The following is a 26,368-nucleotide window of genomic DNA, read 5'->3' on the forward strand; positions in this document are numbered from 1 at the left end:
TTAACTGTTGGGTCACTTTATTCTGGGGTACCCCTCATCCTTTGATGACTTAGGTCAACAAATAATTATTTATTGGACATTTGGCTCTGAAACCAAACAAGATAATGCTGTTTCCACTCTCATGAAACTGAAATTTAGCAGGCAAGACTAGTACCTAAACTTTCATCCATTATCCCATGTGCCCCATGGCCTTTGGAGGCATTTGAGTGAATTAAAAACAAACCCTCATCTTCATTCCCTTGATTCTAGAGGAGAAGACCAATAATAAACAGTAGAAATCAGGCAGTTGCTATGTTGGAGCAGAGTTTTGAGTAGTGTTTTCAGGGAAGCCCTTCGGGAGAAAAGACTAGGTCTATTTTCTCATCTGTAAAACGAAGGTAATTATATATGTCTTGGGGGTTTTATATGAATCAAATGAGAGGAAATATGTAGAAAAGGAAGTTAGCAAGTGAGTTAGTGACTTTTCTGTTGCTGTGAGAAAGCATATGACCAAGACAACTTGTAAAAGAAAGGATTTAAGCCAGGCGATGGTGGCACCTGCCTTTAATCCCAGCACTTGGAGGCAGAGGCAGGCAGATCTTTGAGTTTGAGGCCAGCTTGGTCTACAGAAAGAGTGCTAGAACAGGCTCCAAAGCTACATAGAGAAACCCTGTCTTGGAGAGAGAGAGAGAGAGAGAGAGAGAGAGAGAGAGAGAGAGAGAGAGAGAGAATTTAATTTGAGGCTCATGGTTGCATAGGATCAGTCAATGATCTCCAAAGCAGCAGGCAGTCTGGCACTGGAGCAGGGCTGAGAGCTTACATTGGATTCACTCGCAAGAGATAGAAATCTAACTTGAGAATGGTGTGAGCTGTTGAGACCTCAGAGCCCACCCCTGGGACCTCCAACAAGGCCACATCTCCTGATCCTTCCAAACAAACAGTTCCATCAACTGGAGACTGAGCATTCCAATATATGAGCTGATGAGAGTCATTCTCATTCAAACCACCACATTCTCATTCAAAACATCACACTCCTTGCCTCCTATAGGCTTGTGCCCATATCATAAATAAAAAATGCATTTAGTTCAAATTAAAGTCCCTATGACCTTTCAATCTCAACACAGTTTCAAAGTCTAAAATCTCATATGAGACTCAAGGCAATCTCTTAATTGTAACCCCTGTAAAATAAAAAAGCAAATTATATAACACCAACATACAATGGCACCAAATATACATTACCATAACAAAAAGGAGTTGTGAGCATATTAAGAAAACACTGAACTAAACCTCATCAGGGCAAACTCCAAATTCTGTAGCTCCAGGTCTGAGGTCAAACGGTTTAGATGGTAGTTTGAATCTCTCACTCCTTTCTGCATTGTTGACTACAATATAGTTCTGATGTGGGATTCCCCTCTGTATGCTGTGAATATATTTTATTATTTTTGGTTAATAAAAAAGCTGTTTCATCCGATTGGCTTAGAGTAAAACCAGGCAGGAAATCCGACAGATAGAAGGAGAGTAGGTGGAGTCAAAGAGATGCCATGTATCTGGCAAAGGAGTCAGATGCTGTACAGAACCTTACCAGTCGGCTACAGCCTCATGGCAATACAAAATAATAGAAATGGGTTAATTTAAGATGTAAGAGTTAATAAGAAGCCTGAGCTAATAGGCAAATCATTGTTGTAATTAATATAGTTTCTGTGTGATTATTCGGGTCTAAGCAGCTAAGAACAAATGAGCAATCTCCTACACACTTCATTCTCTTGAGCTCTGCAGCTTGGCCTGGTACACATTCTACTGATTTGGCATCTCCAACATCCTATATTCTCCAAAATATAAAATTAAGCTTGAATTTTGTAGCTTTACACAATGACTTCTCTGGGCTTCCATGCAAGGATTCTACGGCCACAGGCCTGGCCTCAACAGGTTTCCTTAACCCTGGAGGAAGATTCCACGACTGCTTTACTCCTGTATCCTTCATGACTCTAAATCCAGAACCATGTGGCACATCCTGCCAAGTTTGACTGCTTACTTGCCCCTTATTGAATTACATTTGCATAGACTTTGATTTGTCACTGCTTTTTAGGAACAGGCCTAATCCCTTAGGCCTTTTTACAGATTGCAGGAGTAGCTGGCTAGGGTCTTGCCCTGAGGGCATCACTCCCTTTATTCCATTTCTTTTTATCTCTTTCAGCACAACCCTGGCATCAACATTAAATTTCCTTGTGCTCTTTTTCTCCTCAAACTACACTGTGTATTTCTGTTTGTCCCACTTGCTCTTTTTCCTTGTAGATCACTAGCTAGGTAGTGAGTGGTAACTCCTGCCTCTACTCCCAGCACTTGGGAGGTAGAGGCAGGTGGATCTCTGAGTTCAAGGCCAGCCTGGTCCAAGGAACAAGTTTCTGGACTGCCAGGACTACACAGAGGAAAAAGCCCTGTCTTAAAAAAAAAAAAAAATTAATAGCTATGCAAATGAGTAAATATTAGGCTCTCTTGAAATTTCTGCCAACAAAATTAGACCAAAACTCTTCAGTTCAGCTTCAGGCAGATTTTTAAGACGAGGGCAAAAAGCAGCCATATTCTTGCCCAAAATATCAAAGAGTGATCTATAATGTTCCCCTCTGAAACCTCTTGAGCTGTGCCTCTATAATCCACATTGTTCTCAGCACATTTGTCTTCTAAGCTTCTGTTAGGATGGCGAATTAAGTCCAGCTTACAATGTTCAGTCCCTTACTAGTCCAAAGTCCTAAAGTCTTCCACATTACTCTATAAACAGGCCTGTCACAGCAAAATAACCCACTTCTAGTATCAGTGATGTTCAAACTGAGGCTATGACTGCTCCAAGGTATGATTGAAGGGAAGGTTTTTATTGTATATATTAGGGAGAGTAAGTACAGCCAGAGGCATCTAGAGTCCAGAACAGGAAAAGAAAGTGATAGATTTAACATGGCCAGCAAACAAGATTGGGTCATGGTTAGGTTTGATTGAGAGAGGAAGACGGAGTGTGGACAAAGGAGGCTTAAGAGAGGGGCCCAAGAGAGGAAGACAAAAGAGACTTAAAATAGTAGGATTATAAGTGATAAACTGGGGAAGACAAGTCCATGAGCTGAAGACGCTGGAGTAGGGGACAGGTGAGAAGAGCTGAAAAGAACCACAGGTACTTGGGATACTGAGTGATCCTGGAGACCAGCATGTGCTTTGGTGTGTGTGGTACCAACAGTCCCTTCTGACAGTGATGGAAATGAATAGGGGGAGTGGGGATACTTTGGACCTGACATTTTAGTTACTTTTGTATTGCCATGGCAAAAACACTATTGTTAGGTTTCAGGAAGCTCAGAAATAAGTTTAAACTGGACTGTAGGAGAATTTCCTTCCCCTCATCTTCTTCAAGACAGGGTTTCTCTCTCTAGCCCTGGCTGTCCTGGAACTCACTGTAGAGTTATCCTCAAACCCAGACCTTACCCAGACTTTCTAAGTGCTCTTGGCCACAGCCTACATTCTGCTGAGATGGCTCTCACCCAAACCCCAACCAAGGCTGGACTGACATTCTGCTAGCCCCTCAGGCCACAAAAAGGTACTTGGCTTTATGATGCACCACAGAACTCACCCATGCCTTAGTTTGGCTCCCTAATAGTCTTGGAGAATGGTGCTATCATTTACCCAGCTGTGTCTGACAGATGTCTTGGCACCTATACCGCTCCTCACCCCAGAAGGGTATAATTTCATGTGTTAAGAACCCAAGGCTTTAGGTGCAGCCTCAGCTCAGTGCAACAGCACCCCCTGCTGGCTGATTGCTGTTCTGGCTGATTTCTGAACCTTTCTGCTTGTGTTTGGAGACCAAATTCTGATCCCAAACACCCTTGGAAAGCCTCTCCCTCATTCATCTCAACTCTTGTCATTCTCTTCTTTTGTCCCGTGGGTGCCTCACATGAGTCTGTGGGGTTTTCTGGCCCTTTACAGAAGCTGTGGAGGCCTTGAGAGCTCCCATAGCACCCCTTTCCTCTGAACAGATCTGGCTCTGGCCACACTACAAGACCTGTTGGCTGGTCCTATTTTCTAGCAGATGTCGTTAGAGAAGATGCACACATTTGGCTACTGCAGTGTTGTTTCCACACTGAACTCACCAAAGGTATTTGTGCTTCTCTGTCTGCAGGACAATTATTCCAAAATTATGTTTTAAAAATGTATCACAGCAGCCTAAAGAGACAAAACTGGCAAGTGACCTACCATGTGGCTAGGTGTAGCCATAGGTGGATGCCACACAGAACTAACGGTAGAGAACCAGAGAAAAGGCTCAGCATTTAAGTGTGCTTGATGCTCTTCCAGAGGACATGAGTTCTGTTCCCAGCACCCATGTAGCTGCCTATGACTCCAGCTCCAGGAAGATCCAACACCTCCCCTGACACCCCAACATGTGGCATACACAAAGATGCATATAATACAATAAATAAAAATCTTTTTTGTGTGAGAAAAGGTCACGGTAAGTAGGAAGGCTTTAAAAAAAAAGGGGGGGGGGTAGTCAAGTATGGTGACCACACTATAATTCTGGCACCCAGGAGGCAGAGCCAGGCAGATCTCTTGTGTTTCAGGTCAGCCAGAACTACATAGTGAGACCCTGTTTCAAAAAATAAATAAAAAGTAGAAACTAGAGAGATGACTCAGCACTTAAGAACACTTATTCTTACAGAGGACCCAGGCTTGGCTCATAAACATCTAAATCCCAGCCCCAGGAAAGCCAGTGCCTTCTGACCACCATGAGCACTAGGTATACAAGTGGTGCATGAACCTACATTACATGCAGGCAGAAGTCATACACATAAACCAAACACAAAAATGTCACAAGATGGTCAAAATCTCCACTGCTACTTAAAACTTTATCAAAATGCTTTTGTTGGGCCGGGCGATGGTGGTGCACGCCTTTAATCCCAGCACTCGGGAGGCAGAGGCAGGCGGATCTCTGTGAGTTCGAGACCAGCCTGGTCTACAGAGCTAGTTCCAGGACAGGCTCCAAAGCCACAGAGAAACCCTGTCTCGAAAAACCTAAAAAAAAAAAAAAAAACAAAAACAAAAAGCTTTTGTTTATTCATTTATTTTTACATACCAATCCCAGTTCCCCCTCCCTCCTCTCTACCCGCTCCCCCCCACCTTCTCCCCTCCGCCATCTGCTCCTCAGAGAGGGTAAGGCCTTCCCTGGGAAGTCATTGCATCATAAGTTTGTAATTCTAAATTTTGTAATTTTTGCAAGAAAACAGAGAAAATAAAGACATCAGCAGTTCTTTTCATAAAGTGCAGATTTAATCTTCAATTGTTAAATCCAGTAAACAACTTATTTCAGGTCCTCTCTGTTCCAACCCAAGAAAAAGAGGGAAAGGCTATTTTTTGTTTTTATTTAAATGTCAAGTTTTTAAAAAGACCCAACTTTTTTGTTTTGTTGATACAGGGTTTCTATGTGTAACAGCCTGGCTGTTTTGGAACTTACTTTGTAGACCAGGCTAGTCTCAAACTCACAAAGACCCTCCTGCCTCGGCCTACCAACTGCTGAAGATATGTATCACTATGCCCAGCAAAAAGACCCAAATTAGATAAAGCTTTTGCAAATGTGTTTCCTGGTAAGGTTTGAAGGTTCTACAACTGTACTGAAGGAAAGCAGCCTTTCATAACTAACGTGAGTAGACACTGGAATGCATAATGTAGACATCTGTGATGATGTGGCAATTTTAAGGTCTCAAATTAAGAAGGTCCAATAAGGTGCTGGTGGTGCACGCCTTTAATCCCAGCACTCGGGAGGCAGAAGAATGCAGACATCTCTGGGTCTGAGGCTAGCCTGGTCTCCACAGTGAGTTACAGCCAGTGCTACACAGAGAAACCTTGTCTCAAAAACAAACCAAAACAAAAACCAAACAAACAAAACAAGAAGGTCTAATAACAGTGTCCTTTATGATGTAGTCAAACTACTTTTCCTGAAGACACTATCTGGTTTTAGCCTCTGCAATTTGATTCTTAAGTTCCTTTATAATAATGAAAGCATTATGGGTTGGGGGTTTAGCTTGGTGGGAAAGCATTTGCCAGGCACATGCCAGCCCAGGTTCTAGCTCCAGCACTGCAAACAAAAAAACAAAGGTGTTGTTTCTAATATTTAAAACGGTCTCCTCTGTTACAGGAACTGGTTTCTTTTTCCCAAAGGCACTGCCAGCAGCAGTTAGTACAAAATCTATGAAAAACCTTCATAATATAGGCAAAAAATTTCAAAGGCCCCAAAACATTTTCTTTTACAAGAAAGTGCAACTGCAATATCTCTTGAATGATATTCTAGATAATTCTGCAGAAAATATAGCAGTTTGGCTCAGAAAGTAAAAAATCTCTCATGAAGAATTCAAGTTTTTTTTTCTAGAAGAATAAAAAGCAAACTGTGAGGCAGCTTTCTAAAAATAAACCGTTAAGTTTATGGTTACAGTGAGACAAACAGGGATACACAATGAAGGCGTGCATGTGCTGAACTGTGTGCAACTCCTAAACTCTGGGACACCATATGGCTCCTACCATTAGGACATGGCTAAAACACTGTCCAGCACTGGATCAAACTGGCAGGGAGAAAAATAATCACAATTGTTTTTAAATGTTTCTCAGGACAGATCTCAATACTTGGAAATAAATCATTAAAAATAGAACATTTCCTCTGTAACTCCAATACTCTGTAATGCCAGTGGGTACTCAGAATGAAGAGAAGTTCTGTAGGGGCTTGCTGTGGGCATTCAGATTTTCAGCATCTGTTCGGCCGCTGCTAGATGGTAAAGGAAGTTCTCTGTGGCAGGTGGGAATCGCTTTTGCTTCAGTGCCTCAACACTGAGGACAATTTTCCCCCCGTCATCTGACACTTCTGAAAATGGTGCTAGATTGGTGAAGATTTCTTTTGTCTTTAGAGCAATATCCTTTAAAAGAACAGAAAAATACACAGCATTTTAGTATCTAAAAATGTGAATAGTTGTTTCCTAGAATCCACCTTTTGTTAAAAGAACAGAAAAATACACAGCATTTTAGTATCTAAAAATGTGAATAGTTATTTCCTAGAATCCACCTTTTGTTATCAGACTGGCTTCATAACCGCCCCCTCACCCCAGGGCAGGGTTTAGTCAACTCTTTCTTCCCTGCAGAACCCTGGTGACCTGTACCCTACTTCTCTACGATTCACCTGCTTTGCTACATTATCTACATAGAATCATGTATCTGCCATTTTGTGATTGGCTTGTTTCATGCAACAAGTTACCAAGTCCTGAAGGTTCAGTCTTGGCTTTTCTAAGGCCGAATAATATTCTATTGTATGTGTCCACTCTATTTGTTTACCGACTCTTCCTGCTGATGGATAATCTGGTCACCCCCATCTTTTATTAAATATACATAACGCTACCAGTGACAAGTCTATTTATGTGTCTGCCTTCAATTCCACTGGATATTCACCTAGAAGCAGAATTGCTGATTAAGAATCATACTACAGGTACCATTCTTTGAATGAGTCTCTTCCCCACAATTGCCCAGCAGTAACCTGTCACCTGCCACATGGGCTTTAGCCTATTCAGTAACTGGCACTCCTGAGGGGCTGGTGACTCACTGGAACTCACATTAGTCATGTCTTTTACCTGTTTTGCTGACATCATAATCACATTCAAGTTTTTTTTTAACATTTATCACTTTCCTTTCCCAAGATCTCATACATTATGTGAGGCTATCTAAGTATCACTTCTAATCTATGAGAAATAATCCAAACAACCCATAGCTATGATCTCTGATTGTGACCAATATTATCAAGCATGGCAGTTTCTCAGGCTATCGCCATCGCTCTTCGCTGCCTCTCTAACCAGATGTTATGACCCTACTGCTGATGACACCATCCATATATAGGCTGTAGGATATATAGAAATTAAGCTGAAACTGATCAAGACATTTTCTCCCTGCTTGCTAGCTTTCATAGTGCCAGAATGTGCTACATATAGGTCGCTGACTAAGAAAAGACAACAATGGTCTTACCTATTATTAGATCCTATATGCTATAAAAGTGACTTGCAAGGCAAGATGTGCCCACCACTGGTGCAATAATGACAGGGCTATTACAGAGTAACAATCATCCACTTTCTGACTGCTCCATGGGAGGGAATTCTTGATGCTACTATAAACATGGTCAAAAGCCCACATCTAGGGTAGAGGGAAAAGGGGAGTTCATACTAAGGGCAAACATACTATTGCTGTTTCCTAAATGGTCATATTACCAAACTGTCTTCTAAATATTTATGGTTATATCCACAGACTTGTGCTGATCTCAACCTTGGTCAGAGAGGCTTATTTTTGCAGCGAGTAGTGATTAATGCAGAGACTCAAATTGGTCAGAGTGCTGAGAACAAGTGACTGAATGCTCAACCCTAAACAGGACATCTATATCACCACCCCACAAGGCTCAGAGAACACCACAGAATCATGGAAGAGAGGGTGGAAAGCAGTTAAAAGCTGGAGAATGGAAAGGAGAATTGTGAAATGCTGACATGGTTGTAGCATTCATGAACTCAATACAGCTCTGACTACCCATGTAAAATCTATACAAGATCAAGTTAAAATTTCAACATGGATAGGGAGAGGGAAATGAAGCCCCACCCTAACTCAGTAGAAGACAGTTGGAGGGAGAGAGTTTCCTGTTGGGTGCAGGCATTGGTAGGTCACTCGTGCTCTAATGGATGCCCACACCCATGTGCATATGGGCAGCACTGAGCTCAGTGTGGGGGTGGCAGAGGCCTGAAGAGATGACTCAGTGGTTAAGAGCATCTGCTGCTCTTTCAGAGGATCCAGGTTCAGTTTCTAGCACCCACATGGTAGTTCACAATCATCTGTAATTCCAGTGCAGGGATCCAACATCCTTTTCTGACCTCTGGGTGTAAATGTAGTGCACAGACTTACATACAGGCAAAACACCAATACACACACACACACACACACACACACACACACACACAATACATAGACAGATACATGATAGATGATGGATGGCTGGATAGATAGATAGATAGATAAGATAGATAAGATAGATAGATAGATAGATAGATAGATAGATAGATAGATAGATAGATAGAGGAAGTTGGGAGGGAATCTATTGGAGAAATCCGGAAGAAGTAGGCAGTATATACATGCCAAGTACAAAGTATACCTGTATACATGTGTGAAATTCTCAAAGAATAAATTTTAAATGATACTAAAAGGAATGAGTGTTTCTGCTCTAATGTGATGGGAGGCAATGGCCAATTCATCTAGAAGAGAAGTGTCTCAGTCTTAGGAGGACACCCACCTACTCTTCCTGGCCATGCTGCACAGGAAACCGTGTTGTCAGCCAACCCTGCCAAAGCCTGCTGCTCTTTGCATCTGCTTACAGACCTATTATTAAAAGCTTGAACTCTTCAGAGTTCAAAAGTAAAGATTTGATTCCAAAGCTACTGTTTCACCATTTGCTCCCCCATGAAAATTCTTAGAGTGGATGAAACTCAGTGGTTACAATTCTCACCACTGGGGATGACTTCAGTACCAGCCCCTGTAATGACCCTCCCCTCCCACACACCCCCACACCTATCCACCTTTATATTGGCCACTGTAAAACCTGTCCCCTGACACTTCATTCTGCTACCATGCCCTGAGAGTGTACAGTGAGGCTGCTACAGGATGCTTCCTAAGGCAAATCAAGGGTTACCTGTATCACCTGGCTGTCTGACTTCTCCGGGTCTTCTGCAGACTGCACAATTAGCTGACCAATTTCTTTATGCAGTTTGCCCATTGTCATGGCCTCTGATGAAAACAGAAAGAATGTTGGATAAAGATTTAGGATTTTACACAATAAAAAATAACCAAGTCTTCCAACTGAAAATCTGAAAGACCACACTAAAGGACTTTTATGACTACAGCTAACCCTCCGGGTTTCTGTTTTATTCCCAACACAAACGTAACAGCATGCTGGAGGTATTATCACCAATGCCAAACCAGATTTCCCCTTCATATCTGCCTGATAAACTGGATGAAAAACACTGATTACAAGTGAGCTGTGACTGGAAGGCGAAACCACGCCTTTACAGTTAAGAATCTAAGTGGCACATACATTTAATCCCAGCATTCTGAAGGCAGAGGAAGGCCGATCTCTTTGAGTTGTAGGCCAGCCTGGTCTACAGAGTGAGTTCTAGTACAGTCCTGACTATGAAGAGAAACTCTCTCAAAAAAATCAGGGTGGGAAATAAAAAAATTAAGTGCATTGTTCTGGCAGGAAGGTTGTGAAAAAAGAGCTTCCTACCAGGCTCTCGGGAGCCAGAAGAGCACACAGCGTGTTCAGATCCTTGGAAACACAAAGAAAACCGCTTCAGTCACATGAACTACAGAATCGCTCCTGCTTGCTGTGAAACAGAAAGTTTTGTGCGTCACTGCAAGGGACACAGTCTGAGATGTACCAACTGGAATGAGTGCGCTCTGTAGATCAGAAAAGGGCAGTGCCATCCTTTCTGGCTGTGGCCATGGCCATTTTTTATAATTTTAGCCTTTTCCTAAGGTCTGTTTCTACTTTCATTTTTCCACATGAACATGGTCATGTTTGAAATTTTAAAACAAGTGAAAAGAGAACACTGGTTTTACTAATTTAAGTTGCTAGATAAAACCCTCACAGCATCAGATTCTAGCACAGTGTTCCGACAGCCAGCATTTGGCTGTTCCCACCTTAGGGAACCAGTGATAGAGCATACAAGAGCTATGAGCAGCAATCCCACCTGTCTCTCTAACACAGGTAGACCTGCAGGAACACCGAGAAATCCCTCCAGCTCCAGCAGATGCCTAGCAAGCTCTCAAATATTGGTTTTAAGGAGTCAGCACAAAACACAAAGATGCTTGGTTTACACCTCATGCTAACACTGGAACAGAGAACAGAATGGAAAAGTCACCTTTTGCGAGTGGAGCGATGGTGATCTCACTATCCGCCAGATTCACAAACACATCGTAGAGGTCTGGTCTGTTGCTCACCTCCAGTTCTACAAAGCCAGCAATGTAGCCTGCACAGCAAATAAATAAAATTACTGGAGCAGAAAGAAATCATGTGGTTAAAGTCTCAGAAGTGATCAATCTGATAACTCACTGGCTACTTTTCTTTAGAATTTTCTACTATTCAGGAACATTAGCTGTACCTTGGCACTTTATTAGTGCTGTAAAATCAAAATACGCATGGCTCAAAATGTTCTAAAACTTAAGTTCAATGTCAAGGAACAAGGCTGAAGGAAAACATTTACTTTTTGGTCAATGCTATTTAGGTCAAGAATGTCAGAAAGTAGGTAACTCTTAGAGAAGCCTATCCCCAGATGGGCAATGGTGGTGCACACCTTTAATCCAAGCATTTGGGAGACAGAGGCAGGTGGATCTCTGTGGAGGATAGCTTGGTCTACAGAGTGAGTTCCAGGGCTGTTACACAGAGAAACCCTGTCTCCAAAAATGAAAATAAACAAACAAACAAATAAATAAATAAATAAAATTTTAAAATTAGGAGCTAGAGAGATGGCTCTGTAGTTAAGAGCACTAGCGGATCTTATAGAGGACAGAGATTAGATTCCCAGAGCCCACATGATGGCTCACAGCCATCTGTAACTCCAATTTCGGGCCTTCATAGGCACTAGGCACACAGTGGTCCCTAGACATACACAGGAGCAAAACACTTATAAACATAAAAGAGACTATAAATAAATCTTTAAAAAAGAAAATTAAATTCTAAAATCAGACACTATATACACAAAATAATCCTAGGTATATTAAAGAACTAAATGGGAAAGAAAAAAACATTTTTAAGAAAGCATAGGAGACTCTGGTCTAAGCCCAGGAAAAGGTTTTTCTAGACAAAATATAAAGTACTAAAGTAACAGAAGTCTAAAAAATTCCAACAAATTAAAATTAAGAATTTGTGGGACCAGTAATATTGCTCAGTGGGTAAAAGTGTTTGTGGCCAAGACTAATGACCTAAGCTTGATCCCCAGACATACACGGCAGAAGAAAATCAACTGATACAAGCTGTCCTCTGACCTCCAGCAATATGCTATGGGAAGGTAAGCATGCAACTGAGCAACACACACACACACACAAATATAAAAAACAAATTAAAAAGAATTCTACTCGGGGCTGGAGAGATGGCTCAGTGGTTAAGAGCATTGCCTGCTCTTCCAAAGGTCCTGAGTTCAATTCCCAGCAACCACATGGTGGCTCACAACCATCTGCAATGAGGTCTGCTGCCTCTTCTGTCTGCAGACACACACACACAATATTGTATACTATATACACAATAAATAAATAAATATTTTAAAAAAGAGGCTACTTAAGAAAACATTTTCTCTTTGTCTCTGTTGCTCAGGATGGAACTCAGGGCTTTGAATATTTGGAATATGTTAGGCAAATATTATCTACCCTGAGTCATATATCTCCAACCCTACATATCTTTAGAAAAATATATTCTATTGACTGATTGAGTATATGTATTCAGTACTCAGTGCATGTGGAGATCAGAGGACAACTTTAAAAAGTTGGTTCTTGGGGCTGGAGAGATGGCTCAGTGGTTAAGAGCATTGCCTGCTTTTCCAAAGGTCCTGAGTTCAATTCCCAGCAACCACAGGGTGGCTCACAACCATCTGTAATGGGGTCTGGTGCCCTCTTCTGGCCTATAGGCATACACACAGACAGAATATTGTATACATAATAAATAAATAAATATTTAAAAAAGAAAAAGTTGGTTCTTTCCTTCTACTACGTATATTCTGGGAATCAAACTTAAGTCATCAGGTTTGGTGGCAAGTGTCTTTACTGCTGAGCTATCACTCTGGCCTCAACTCTGTGTATTTTGCATGACAGAAATATTTCATAATTTGAAAGGCAAATCATGACCCAGGTGGTGGCGACACACACCTTTAATCCCAGCACTTGGGAGGCAGAGGCAGGTGGATCTCTATGAGTTTGAGGCCAGCCTGGTCTACAAGAGCTAGTTCCAGGACAGCCAAGGCTGTTAACACAGAGAGAAACTCTGTCTCAATAAAAGTACCAAACAAAAACAAAAACAAACAAAAAACCACTCAAAATCAAATTACTGATTAACTTGGCGCTGGGAATATAGCTCAGTGGTAGAGGCCTTGCTTAGCATGCCTAAAACCCTACATTCAAGTTCTAATACCAGGAAACCACACACACATACACACACACACACACAAATAAGTTAAAATGACAATTTTGTGCATTTTACTACATTTTTAAAAAAATATTTCATAATTGGAAAAAAATCATTGTATTTGAAAAAAAAAAAGTTTTCTTATTCATCTTACCAATGTGTGCATGCCCCATCAATACAAACACATACGTTAAAAATAAGCAGAGTCCTTCCTCCCCTAGGATGTTCTCGTGTACCTGTGCACATCTGCAGGCCTTCCAGTTCTTCAGCATGGAGGTGCACGTAAGAATGCAGGATGGTCCAGTCCTGTCGATGCCACACCAGAGCAGGCAGAGTCCTAAGGAATAAAGGAAAAACTCAGTCATACAATTGCTGGCCTTCACTTTGGACACTTGTCTGCTTCTACTCCTCCCAAGAGGAAACATCCAGGGTAAAGTTCTATGGATGGCTATGCAGAAACAGAGGAGAAATCTAAGCCTTAAATGGACTTGACAATAAAGTAATGCCTGTGTGTGTGTGTGTGCGCGCGCGCGTGTACATGTGTGTCTTTGAACAGGGTATTTTACCCTGGCTGGCTTGGAACTCACTATGTAACCCAGGCTGGCCTGACAATTCTCCTGCCATAACCTTCAAAGTGCTGGTATTATAGGTATAGTGTTAAAGTTAAAACCTTTCATTTGTTGTTTAGATATAAAGGGGGAAATGTTGTAGAATATTATTTTAAGGTATGCCATTTTTATTTATGCTCTGGAAAATTTTTTAATGATGCAAAGATTTGTTTGATTAAATAAAATTCACCTGTGGTCAGGAGACTGAGTCAGCAACTAGGGTGATCTCTGTGAGTTCGAGGACAGTCTGGTCTACAAAGTGAGATCCAGAACAGCCAGAGCTAAACAGTCAAACTCTGTCTTGAAAAACAAAAACAAACAATAACAACAACAACAAAAAGATTTAAGAATGAATTAGATTTAGTAAACAAAAAATTCCACTTCCCACACCCCATTTACCACTAACAATGTGAGTCAGGTAAAACAGAATCAAAAATTTACTTTAAACAAAGGTCAACAAACTAGGTCTCATGGGCTGGCTAGCTGCCTATCTTAGAAAATAAAGTTTTATTGACACAGCCATGCTCACTCACACACATATTGTCTAGAGTTACTTTCCTGCTAGCTAGGCAGCTGAGAAATTGGCAGAGGCACATAGTTCCCAAGCCTAAAATGTTTATTATATGTGTATGAATGTGTACATACATGTATATATTTTAATTTATTTAATTTTATGTGTATGGGTATTCCACATGAATTCATGTCTGTGCAACATATCTGTGCTTGGTGCCCAAGGAGTTACAGATGGTTAAGACCCACTGTGTGGGTACTGGGACTTAAATCCAGACCTGCTGTAAGAGCAGCCAGTGCTATTAAGCACTAAGTCCATATCTCCAGCCCCAAGCCTAAACTACTTACTTTCTTTCAAACAAAAATTTGCTAACTCATTGTATCTGCCAAAGAAATAGTTATAGTCAGTATTGTAGGAATGTGTGCAGACATACCACAAGCACCCACTCACATATATAAACATACACACCAAACAGAAGTTAAGGAGAGCCCTTCCTCCTGGGGTGCACATCTGCAGGTCCATTTCTATGTTGTTGTTGTTGTTGTTTTTTACACTTTTCTTTTTTTTCTTTTTTTTAATTTATTTATTTATTATGTATATTCTCAGTATTCTGTCTGCATGTGTGCCTGCAGGCCAGAAGAGGGCACCAGATCTCACTACAGATGGTTGTGAGCCACCATGTGGTTGCTGGGAATTGAACTCAGGACCTTTGGAAGAGCAGGCGGTGCTCTTAACCACTGTGCCATCTCTCCAGCCCCCTGTTGTTGTTTTTTAAGACAGGGTTTCTCTGTGTAGCCCTGGCTGTACTAGAACTAGCACTGTGGACCAGGCAGGCCTCAAATTCAGAAACCATCTGCCTCTGCCTCTTGAGAGCAGCCTTTGCCTTCCAAGTGCCCTATTTCTAACGATAAATAAAAATTCAGTGACCCTGAACTACTAGCTCTAAACTGAATCATAAAAATGGTATTTTACTCACACTAACCTGTTGTAGAATATTATTTTCAGGTGTGTGACTTTTGTTTATGCTTCATTTGTTTAACTGAATGGCCAATAACAAGGCAGGAACAAGATAGGCAAAGCTGGCAGACAGAATATAAACAGAAGGAGAAACGAGGAAGAGAGAGAGCAATGAGATAACAAGGAGAGGACATGGTCAGGGGCCAGCCACCCGGCCAGCCAGCCACAAAGTAAGAGTGAAAGTAAGATATACAGAAGTAAGAAAAGGAAAAAGGCCAGAGGCAAAAGGTAGGCAGGATAATTTAAGAAAAGTTGGCAAGAAACAAGCCAAGCTAAGGTCAGGCATTTGTAAGTAAAAATAAGCCTCGGTGTGTACTTACTTGGGAGCTGGATGGTGAGCCCCCTAAAGAACAAAGAGTAAAGAGAAAAAAAAAAAAAACCACACTACACTAACCCATGCTCTTTTTATCAAATATGCAACAGAACATAGCACACAGCAGCATCTAGTATCTCCAACTGTAAGGAAAGCTCACACTTTAATAATTAAAGATGGTACCTGGTAAACTCCTGGACAGCTTCTATTTTGGGGTGATAAACAACAATTCGTTTTTTCAACATCAATGCTGTGTGTAAGATAACAGTTTCCATTCCAAATTGAGAAACAATGTCTTAAAATAAAAAGAAAAGATTGCATTAAATACATAAAAGCATAACGTTTCCATTAAAAAGAATTCTTGTCATATAAATACAAAATGACTTTTAATATGCTGGCTACCTTAAGGCAAATGTTGTTAAGTGCAGACATACTTCATTTAGTTGATGGTTATGTTTATTCATGTCCTCATCAGGATATATATCATAGTTGCAGCCCTTTGGGAACTCTGGATACACAGATAATGCCAGAATCCCAAGGAAGTGCAATCAATAATACGAAGGAGAACCAACACTATTCAGAGTCATAAAAAGCTTTGGAGAACACCCAGCCCCGACCCTACTGAAGCCAGCAGATGGAGAGCAGTCGGCTCTGTTAAGGACGTGAGGTGGGGCAGCTCCACCTCCAGAGGACCGAGGATCTGTGGCTCGGCTTTTGGCTGCCTGTCATTGTATTCTTCAGCTAAGTGCGGGATTAGACAATAGACATGGCTGTAGCTCTCTAGTAGGAAGAGTTAATGACTAAGATGTTAGGAAAGAAAAACTGTGGAAGTCAGTGGAGACCATGAGCCATGAAATTTAGCTAAAAGCACATTTCTATAAAAGACACAATATGGAAAAAGGTTGCCACAAAATGTTTTGTTCTGACAAAATTCTAAATCAGTAAGCAACGTAAGAGCTGATGTATTCTGCTGTATAGAAAATGCCTTGGCTTGGGCTTTTGTTGCTGGTCAGGGTTTTCCTTTCTTTTCTTTCTTACCTTTGATGGAGCCTGCAAGATATGCCTTTCGACTCTCATAGTCTCTGCTAAAGAAAGAGCCATTTTCTTCACTCTGGCAGATCCCCTTGGTAAGAACTGCAATGTAACTCTCCATCATTTTAACTGGGCTCCCATGTTTCAGATATATTCTGTGAGAAAGGACAAAAGGTGACAATGCTTTTTATGCAGTATGATAATGTGGGAAAGGAACCAAGATTAGACTCTAGTATTTTCTAGATTATGAAGTTTTAGCATTTCCAAATGTGCAACCTGTTCATAGCATTTCTTCTCTAATTTACTTTGAAATACAACACTTGACAAATATAGACCATTTCTTTGAGAAAGGCTCTCTCCTGCCATCTGGAAGTGTAGTCCCTATATAGGGGAAATTAACAATGGATTCCCAAAGCTGTTACTCCCAGGAATATTGTATTCTTACTTCTTTTTATGTCTTATGCTCACAACTGGTGCCCTCAGTCACACAACTCTGTTCTCCTGGCTCAACTTCCTTTGACAAGAGTTCAAAGCATCATTCACAGATAAAACAGTGCTGAAGCACCCATGCTTATTATAAGCAATCCTAGAAGCAACTACACTTAGATGGTTAAGAAACCCAGTGATAAACACAGACATCTGCCATCAAGTTAAAGACTTCCGAAAACACCGATGGGAAGTCAGCTGCATTTATAGAGGCCACATGTTCAGTCTCTTCCCCTTGAAGTCCTTTCCACTGAGCAACTAAGACTACCTTCTCTCTTGTTTGTTTATTCATTTATTAATTATTTGACAGCAATTTATTTATTTAGAGGCAGTGTCTCTCTGTGTCCTAGCTGTCCTAGAACTTGCATGTAGACCAGGCTGGCCTCAGATTCAGAGAGATCCTCATGCCCCTGCCTTGAGAGAGTTGGGATTAAAGACTTAAGCCACCAAGCCTGGCTTAGAGCTACATTTTGCTTGAGAAACTTGACTGGGACTGCTGTTATACTTCAGTAGTCAAGGGTGGGCCTAGCCTGCTTGAGGCCCTGAGTTTGATCCACAGCACTGAAAAATTAAAAAGACATCACTGGGCATACTTGGCCTTTCAGCAGCTAATATAATAGAAAACCGAGAAAATTAAACTGAAAACTGAATTTTACAACTGACTACTTGAAAATTATATTTATTGTAGATTAGCTGGGAAAAAAAGAGCTAATTTAACTGATTACTAAATGCTAATTATTTCATGCTACAAACTGAGAAAAGGGTGGGAAGCAATAAATACTGTGAGCTCTTAGGTATGACCACCAACAAGAGTATATTGCAGGGGTTGTGTGAACTGGGGCTGGGGAAGAGGAAGGGGAAATCCTGAATTTTACTATAGACTCTTGTATCACTGATAATTTTTATGCCTTTTTTTCTTTCTTTCTTTCTTTCTTTCTTTCTTTCTTTCTTTCTTTCTTTCTTTCTTTCTAAGATTTACTTATTACATAGACATACTGCATGTATGTCTGCAGGTCAGAGAGGGCACCAGATCTTATTATGAATGGTTGTGAGCCACCAAGTGGTTGCTGGGAATTGAACTCAGGACTTTTGAAAGAGCAGTCAATGTTCTTAACCACTGAGCCATCTTTTCAGCCCCTTACGTGTTTCTTAATAAAAAAATTTTATCAACATAATGAACAGAAACCAGGGAGGGGGACTTGATTGGGGGAGGGGGAGGGAAAGGGGAGGCGGCGGTGGGGAAGAGACAGAAATCTTTAATAAATAAATAAATAAATAAATAAATAAATAAATAAAATGAACAGAAACCAACTATAGTAATGGAGAAGTCAACGTAAGATGACGACCCTGGGCTATGAGAGACAGAAAGAACAACCCCCTTGGAAAGACTCTGTGGGAGACTCATGCAGTGTGGCCCCAAGGACCATGTGTGGACAGTAACCCTCAGGCCTGCCACAGCTGGTGTATACAGCAGACTCTAGGAGTGCACAGAACCCCATTAGCTGCAGGAGCTAGAGGAGGAAGGGAGGGAGTGGTAGCAAAGGATGCCACCCAGGGACTGAAGCCTTCCTGAGTGACCTCTGCTGTGTGTCATAGGAAGCACACCTGCCTGATCTTCTCCCCAGAAATGACGATAAGCACCTCTACATTTACCTCACCATCATGAAAAGTGTTTGTCCATGAATGTGCACAAAGACATCAGGCACATGTGTGTGGGGACATGCCGAAGAATTACACATGAGCACACATGTAAAGCTGAGCACGTGGGAGCAGGAGGAACAAGGGACAAAGGAAGTGGCTGCCAATTGCTGAGTTCCCATTCCTTCTGACCCATAGCCTGAGAGGAGGATGTGGAATGCCACAATACCATGCACTACAGAAACCAGACATCTAGGCTTTCTGAAGGGGAAGTTGGATCTGAAACAATACTGCCTTTGAACTCCAAAATACTTCCTGCTCAGTTCAGGTCTATTCAAATAGCCCTGACTAGGTAAGCCAGATGCAATGGAAACCTCATGCTTTTTAGAAAACACCTCTATAGTGTTTTTAGTTTACAGCTTCTGGACCTGGACTTTTCTGTCAATAACAACTTCCCTATGTCAGTGCCACAAGAGCAGCAACTGTTTCTGTTCCATGGTGAGTCACATGCCTGGAATTTATCGTCCACAGCAAGTCTTGTAGTATGGCTAGTTACATAAACAGCAAAACCTCATTTGGTTAAAATACAGTCTAACTGTAACTCTTAAGTAATGAAGTTTTATTTTTCAATTTTTGCTTTGGTGTACATGTGCATATGTGTGGGGTACATATGTATAAAATACATAAAAAAAACTCAAACTTATTAGGCTTACAGTAGGAAATACAAAAATTCCCTTCAGCTCTTCACAAACTATTGGGTGAGTGAGTTGACACATTTGACATTTAGAAATACATATTACATAGTGATACTAGTAAAACAGGAAAGATAAAACCTGTGAAAAGCTATCATTAAAGAGTCAATGTGCTTAATATGTAAGAAATATTGGGACAGACCAAAAGTGGCAAGCAATCTCCCAGGGACTACAGAAATTGGGCAAACTGTTTTTTCTCCTCTCCTGCCCCATTTTCCCAAACCAGAAGATAAATCCTTCAAGCAAAGAGAAAGTCCGTCCTTACAAACCAGCCTCTGCAAAGCCACAGTGGCTAAGTCAGGAGACTGAAGACTGAATTTGTTTCCTTCATGCGCACATCAGCTAGATCACTATAAAATGAAATCTTCAATTTGGTGAATTAGCATTTAACACAGTTTTCATACAGACCTACACAATATCCTAGTGAAGGCGGCATATTTCTCTGGGTTAAAATCTTTGGCGGTCAGAACAATAGAAAAATGAGTCACCTGTCCAAAAGAAACAAACAAAAGCATACTTTTTAAAGATACTTGAACAGAATTCAATAGATACTTACTGTAAAAGATGACAGTATTATTCTATTCTAACAAACCTCTTGGACACAACATAGTTGCAATAAAAAGAAAAGACCAAAATGTCAAAGTCTTCACCGGCTTCTTTATCCTTGTTTGACTTTGAGACATAGTCTCACACAACTAGCCCATATTGGTTTCAAATTTGAGACCTTTTGCCTCAGTCTCCCAAGTGCTAGATTATATGTGTATGCCACTGTGCTCTGTTGAAAAATATATAGTTTAGACTATTCTAAATCTTACTATCTTTGAATTCTGAACCACAGTTGTGGTTATGAACGCTGCTATAACTTGGCAGTCTATAATCCAAAACACGGGTCACATCCACTTAAGGCTGCATAAGAATTTTCCAGAAAGAACTGAAAGAGAGATGTCTTATCAATTAAAAGTATTTGCCACTCTTGCAGAGGACCCAAGTTTGAATCCCTGAACCGACAGAGCAGCTCAATATTGCCTGTAACTCCACCTCCAGGGGGGTCTGATGCCCTCTTCTGGCCTCTGAAGACACCTGTACTCAAATGGGCATACACGTACACAAATAAAAGTAAAAATAAAGTTTGAAAAAGACAACAAACACAGCAAACTGAATGTAAGTAAATTAGTCACGAGGGCACAAATCTGTAATGGAAAGCACTTGGGAAGTGAAGACAGAACAACCAAAAGTTTACTGCCAGCCTCAGTTACATAGTGAGTATGAGGTCAGGCTGGGCTCTAAGAGACCTTGTTTTAAAACAAACCATCAAAGAGTAAAAGTACTTACTGAACAAAATGCAAAGATCTTATAATACGTTGAAACTTTCAAGCTTACGTTTTCTAAGAATCCTATAACTCTTTATAAATGATTTTCCTATTTTTCATACCATTCTTTATAGTCTGTGCATACTTCATAAGTCCCATTATAGCTCAAAAGTTAACTCTGAAAAGTGAAGAGACACCACCAGGTTCATGCCAGAGACTCAGCAACTTGCTTCCTTATTTTTCTCTTGGAAAACTACTTGCTTGAACTAGGAAAGCATGTAACTTAGCTGGGTGGTAGCACACACCTTTGGCCTCAGCACCGGGGAGACAGAGGCAAGCAGATCTCTAAGTTGAAGCCCAGCCTGGTCTCCAGAGTTCCAGGACAGTAAGGGCTAAACAGAGAAACCATCTTGAAAAAAAACCAAAACAGCCTGGCGGTGGTGGCGCACGCCTTTAATCCCAGCACTCAGGAGGCAGAGGCAGGGGGATCTCTGTGAGTTCGAGACCAGCCTGGTCTACAGAGCTAGTTCCAGGACAGGCTCCAAAGCCACAGAGAAACCCTGTCTCGAAAAACAAAAACAAAACAAACAAACAAAAAACAAAACAGTAACAACAAAAAAGAAGTCACAAGCCGGGCAGTGGTGGCACACGCCTTTAATCCCAGCACTTGGGAGGCAGAGGCAGGCGGATCTCTGTGAGTTCGAGGCCAGCCTGGTCTACAAGAGCTAGTGCCAGGACAGGCTCCGAAGCTACAGAGAAACTCTGTCTCGAAAAACAAAACAAAACAAAACAAGAAGTCACATAACTTATTCCCAGGTCACATTGATACTAACTACTCATAGAAAACAACATACCAATAAAAGTCTAATTATGACATAGATTTTCTTAATAATCACTTTAAATTAAATTGTATCTTAATCATATACAAGTAAATTTAAAAATTCTTAACTCAGCCAAGAACAGTTATAATACTTAAAAAGTTTTTAAGGGACTGAAGAGATAGATCGTTCAGTGGTTAAGAACAATGGCTGCTCTTACAGAGGACTGGGTTCTATTCCCAGTACCCACATGGCCATACATGACTGTTTCTAACTCTAGTCCCAGGAGATCCAACACCTTTTTCTGGTCTCTGCAGGCACTAGACACACGTGTGGTACATTCATACAGATATACATTCAGGCAAAACACCTATACATATAAAAATAAATTTTAAAAAAATTGTTTAAGTTTTTTACTAGCCTGGAATGCATTTGTAGTTCAGGCTGGTCTTGAACCTGGCAATCCTCCTCCCTGAGTCCCTTAAGAGTTGGAATTAAAGGACTGTGTCAGCACTCCCAGCTTCTAAAATAGTGCTGTGGGTTTTTTTTATATTTATTTTATTATTTATTATGTATACAATATTCTGTCTGTATATCTGAAGGCCAGAAGGGGGCACCAGACCTCATTACAGATGGTTGTGAGCCACCATGTGGTTGCCGGGAATTGAACTCAGGACCTTTGGAAGAGCAGGCAATGTTCTTAACCACTGAGCCATCTCTCCAGCCCCTAGTGCTGTGTTTTTGAAACTCCCTAAGGAGATCCACCTGCCTTCAAAGTGCTGGGATTAAAGGTGTGAGGCACCACACCTAGTCCTAAAACAGATTTTAATTATGGAAAACACTTGTCATTTTTACTCAGTGTGGCTGTGAGACTGCTCTTAAACCTCTAGTCTACCAAACTCTAACTTTGATCCTTAGGTTGAGCATTCAACTAATCACAATGGAGTGCAAAAGGGAACAGTCCCAGAGAAAATAACATTCAAGGCTTTCAAGTGTGTGTGTATTATGAAATACAGAGTCTACAAGTCTTATATTCTTAAATCACTTTAGATTTACTGGGGTTTTTTGTTGTTGTTGTTGTTGTTTGACCTTGTAGCAGTCATACCTTTTTCAAAATTGAAGCATCTGGGACTTCAACTGTAGTGATATAAAACCACGTTCTTCTGTACTGGCCAAAGACAAAGGGGTGGAGAAGTTTGTTTTCATCTGTTAGGCAGCATTTTCGAAGCAGCAGATTCCTTAATGAGGCTGTGGTGGAAGGATAACACCACACCCACAGAACTTCTCCATTAGTGTCCTTTTCTATGGTGGAAAGATGGTCACTGTGAGAATGTCAAACAGCAGCAAGGAAGTAAATTGATTGGTTACTTAGAAACATTTTGTGGAATCAGTTTTAACAACCCACTTTACAAAACAACTTAGGCTCTTGAGACCCAAAATTCCTATGAATTCGTGTTTGGTTGTTTCGTTTGTGATCACCCAGGCTAGTTATTCTCCTGAGTCTATCTCTCAAGAGTTGAGATTACAGGCATACACCTTGATTTTAGTTTTAGGTCACCTAAGTAAAACAGGTAAAAGTGTTTGTTATGTAGCCCAATGGCCTGAGTTTGACCCCAGAACACACATGATCAAAGGAGAGGACTAGTTTCCATAAGTTGTCCTCAGACCTCCACGTGGACAAACCGTCTGCACGTTCATATACACAAATAAATAAATAAAACTGTAATGAAAAACTAGGCTTAGATATTTGTTAATATGATCTCCCACACAAAAAAAATGCTATCGACTTATATTTTTATGCAACAGGAAGATCTTCAATAAAAATACATAGGAAAGGTTCCTAAAAGGAAAAAAAAGAGAGGGTTAGGCATATAGGCAGAGCCACTTGAAACCCTGGGTTTGATCCCTAATCCCCCTTTCCCAAAAATGAAGGAGATAATGAAACCTCCTTCAACTTCATACAGACTAAATTAAAATTTGCGTTTTTTGATGGGGATTAAACCCAACACATCTTACATGCTAAGCAAGAGTGCTACTGTTCTACCAAATTTTTAAAATAAAAATAATCAAAACTATCCATTCATAATGTAATTTTATCACCAAAATAAGCATCTCAATTACAAAAAAAGGAAATAAAAGAACTTGTGGGACTAGCTCAGTCCCCAAAGTAGTTGTTCACTATAGATTTGCATTACTATGCCTCTGATACCCTCTTTCCTTAGAAACAAATCTTTTTCTTTTCCTGAGACAGGGTTTCCCTGTGTAGCTCTGGTTACCCTGGAACTCACTATGTAGACCAGACTGGAGTAGATCCACCTGCTGCTGCCTTTGGAGTGCTAGGACTAAAGGCATGCTAACACTGCCCAGTTTAGAAGTAAATACCTTTTTTCTTTCTCTGGGTTTTTTTTTTTTGTTTGTTTGTTTGTTTGTTTGCTTTTGTTTGTATTTTCAAGACAGGGTTTCTCTGTGTAGCTTTAGAACCTGTCCTGGAACTTGCTCTGTAGCCCAGGATGGTCACGAACTCGCAGAGATCCACCTGCCTCTACTTTCCCAAGTGCTGGGATTAAAGGTGTGCACCACCACTGCCCCGCAAGGAAATACCTCTTAAATGCATGCCATAATAAAAATAAAAAATAAAAATAAAAAAAAAAAAACTAATGGACTGGGTTTTGGTTTTTTTTTACGGGTAGGTCTGTTGCAAGTCTTTTTTTTTTTTTTTTTTTTTTTGATACAGGGTTTTTCTGTGTAGCCCTGGCTGTCATAGAACTTGGTCTGTAGACAGAAATATCCCTGAAGTGCTGACAAGCCCAAGATGCCTGAGGTACTTAGGCTTTGTTTTCAAGCACTTTTTAAAAACCGCATTAGATATGAATACAATGTGCCTAGAGATGGCTTAGCAGTTAGCACTAGCTGTTCTTCAAGAGGACCTGGTTCGATTCCCAGTACCCACATGGCAGCTCACAATTGGCTCCAGTTCCATAGGATCTGATGATCTCTTCTGGCTTCCGTTAGGCACCAGGCATGCACGCGGTGAAAAAAACATACAGTCAGACAAACACTCATGCAAAATGAATAAATAAAATTTCACACTGGAAGAAAAAAATGAATTAAGGATAAAGACACTCCTTTGAACGTCTGAAAAATAGTGTAGTTATTTGCTAAGCCTAAGCAATGGCTTGCACTCTGCAAGGAAGGATAGGGTTTAGGCGCATAAGAACTTCGGGAGACAGACTATTCAAAGGATTTTATAAAGGTTCATTCATTCGTGTAGTCCGGTGTCAGCTACCGCCTGCTTGGACTGCACAAAGCTCACACACAGTTTTAACTGTCCAAAGATACCTATGGATTTCCTCATCATAAATTCCTATAAACTAGCCGGGGTCACAAATGTGACCACGCAGCAGGGACATCTGGATCAACCGGCTCGTAGTTCTCCACCGTGGAAGTTCGAGGTCACCCTGCGTGGGTTCCAACACTGGCTCCGCCACTTCCTCGAGACCCCCGGGGCGTCACCTATATTCCCGGGGAGCCGCAAACACCAGCGGCCCGGCCACAGCTCTCCAACCCCGTATTCCCAAGGCGGAACCAGCCCGCAGGCCTCACGTCAGTCCGGGCGGCGAGGAGGCCGAATTCCGCGGCCCGGGTCCAGCCCCTCCCTGGCAGATCTGAGAACCGAGGTGGAGCTGCAGCGCGGGCTGGCGGGCAGAGAGCCTGGGTCCTTACCGATCAGCCCGACTCCGAGCATCAGCTGTGTATCCGTGGCCACGACCGCAGCCATCTTCCGCTGCTGCCCCGTCCGCGCCGCAGGTCCCGCCCCTCCTCTTGGCCACGCCCACACCCCAGTTCCGTCTCTTCCGGCCGGCGGATTCGACCCTGCAGGTACCTCCCCTGCTTCTCTTTCCTGGCGGGGACTTCCTCCTCGCAGCTCCATTTCTCTAAACTCTGTTCAATCACAGAGCCCCACCCAGCCTTCCACCCTCGGTTTGTGTAGTACCTTAAAGATGGAGTCTCCATTCACTGATTCATTACAAAAACGAAAACAAATAAAAATAATTGGAGACCTAATATGTGTTGGGAACGCTGTTGACCAAAAGAAAATAAGCATTCCAGTAAGGGTGAGGGTCATGATGTTTCTTCACAGCAACAGAACGGTGACTAAGACAGTAGGTGACTGGTAATTATGCCTCCCCCTCCCCCTCTTATTTCATTACTTTGTGCTGTCAGACCTGCCGGACAAGTTCTCCAGCGTAAGGGTTAGAGAATGGAGATGGTGGAAAGAAAGCTTATCCAACCAATCTTTAGCTGTGAGACTGACCTCTGTTCTGTCATAGATGAAGTTGGGGTGTAGAAATAAACTTTCTAGTTTCAAAGCCCAGATCTGCCCATCTTAGCGGTACAGCCTAATTTACATCACTTGTTCTCCTCTTGTTTCCTTGAAAGTCAAGAGAAGCTAACCGCACTTACCTTTGTTCCTCTCCCAATAAATTTTTTTAAAAGATTTTATTTATTATGTATACAGTGTTCTGCCTGCAGGTACACCTTCAGGCCAGAAGAGGGAACCAGATCTCATAGATGGTTGTGAGCCACCATGTGGTTGCTGGGACTTGAACTCAGGACCTCTGGAAGAGCAGTCAGTGCTCTTAACCTCTGAGCTATCTCTCCAGCCCTCCCAATAAAATTTGAATCAGAAAAACTTTAGAAAA

The 26,368-nt window shown here is 41.4% G+C and overlaps 1 protein-coding gene across 3 annotated transcripts; it reads right to left on the reverse strand.

Annotated features, from left to right (window-relative positions):
* Positions 1–5,252: 5,252 nt before the first annotated feature.
* Dennd10 (DENN domain containing 10) lies at positions 5,253–25,474 on the reverse strand. 3 transcript variants are annotated; one of them, XM_050148810.1, is made up of 9 exons: positions 25,389–25,474; positions 22,771–22,967; positions 19,946–20,025; positions 16,668–16,816; positions 15,813–15,924; positions 13,417–13,517; positions 10,929–11,036; positions 9,710–9,795; positions 5,253–6,908 (listed from the first exon to the last, which is right to left on the reverse strand). In XM_050148810.1, the coding sequence occupies exons 1-9, from the start codon at positions 25,441–25,443 to the stop codon at positions 6,732–6,734; spliced, it is 1,065 nt and encodes a 354-aa protein (XP_050004767.1). In that variant the 5' UTR covers positions 25,444–25,474; the 3' UTR covers positions 5,253–6,731. The 3 variants fall into 3 exon arrangements, with proteins under 3 accessions (XP_050004767.1, XP_050004760.1, XP_050004777.1); XM_050148803.1 differs by having other exon boundaries at positions 9,701–9,795; XM_050148820.1 differs by lacking the exons at positions 19,946–20,025; positions 25,389–25,474 and having other exon boundaries at positions 9,701–9,795; positions 22,771–22,908.
* Between the last annotated feature and the right edge of the window lie 894 nt (positions 25,475–26,368).

The sequence above is a fragment of the Alexandromys fortis genome, unplaced genomic scaffold (assembly GCF_014885135.2).
Source record: "Alexandromys fortis isolate MF-2015 unplaced genomic scaffold, M_Fortis_MF-2015_v1.1 scaffold_16, whole genome shotgun sequence".
Lineage (NCBI taxonomy): Eukaryota > Metazoa > Chordata > Mammalia > Rodentia > Cricetidae > Alexandromys > Alexandromys fortis.

What these genes read in the sequence shown, in the direction of transcription:
- Dennd10 (XM_050148803.1), bottom strand. Translation starts at nt 25,443, where the DNA reads ATGGCTGCGGTCGTGGCCACGGATACACAGCTGATGCTCGGAGTCGGG. An exon ending in ATGCTTCAATTTTGAAAAAG is followed by an intron (nt 20,026 to 22,770) that starts GTATGACTGCTA and finishes TCTTTTGGACAG; the next exon opens with GTGACTCATTTTTCTATTGT. An exon ending in TTCACTAGGATATTGTGTAG is followed by an intron (nt 16,817 to 19,945) that starts GTCTGTATGAAA and finishes CCTTTCTCACAG; the next exon opens with AATATATCTGAAACATGGGA.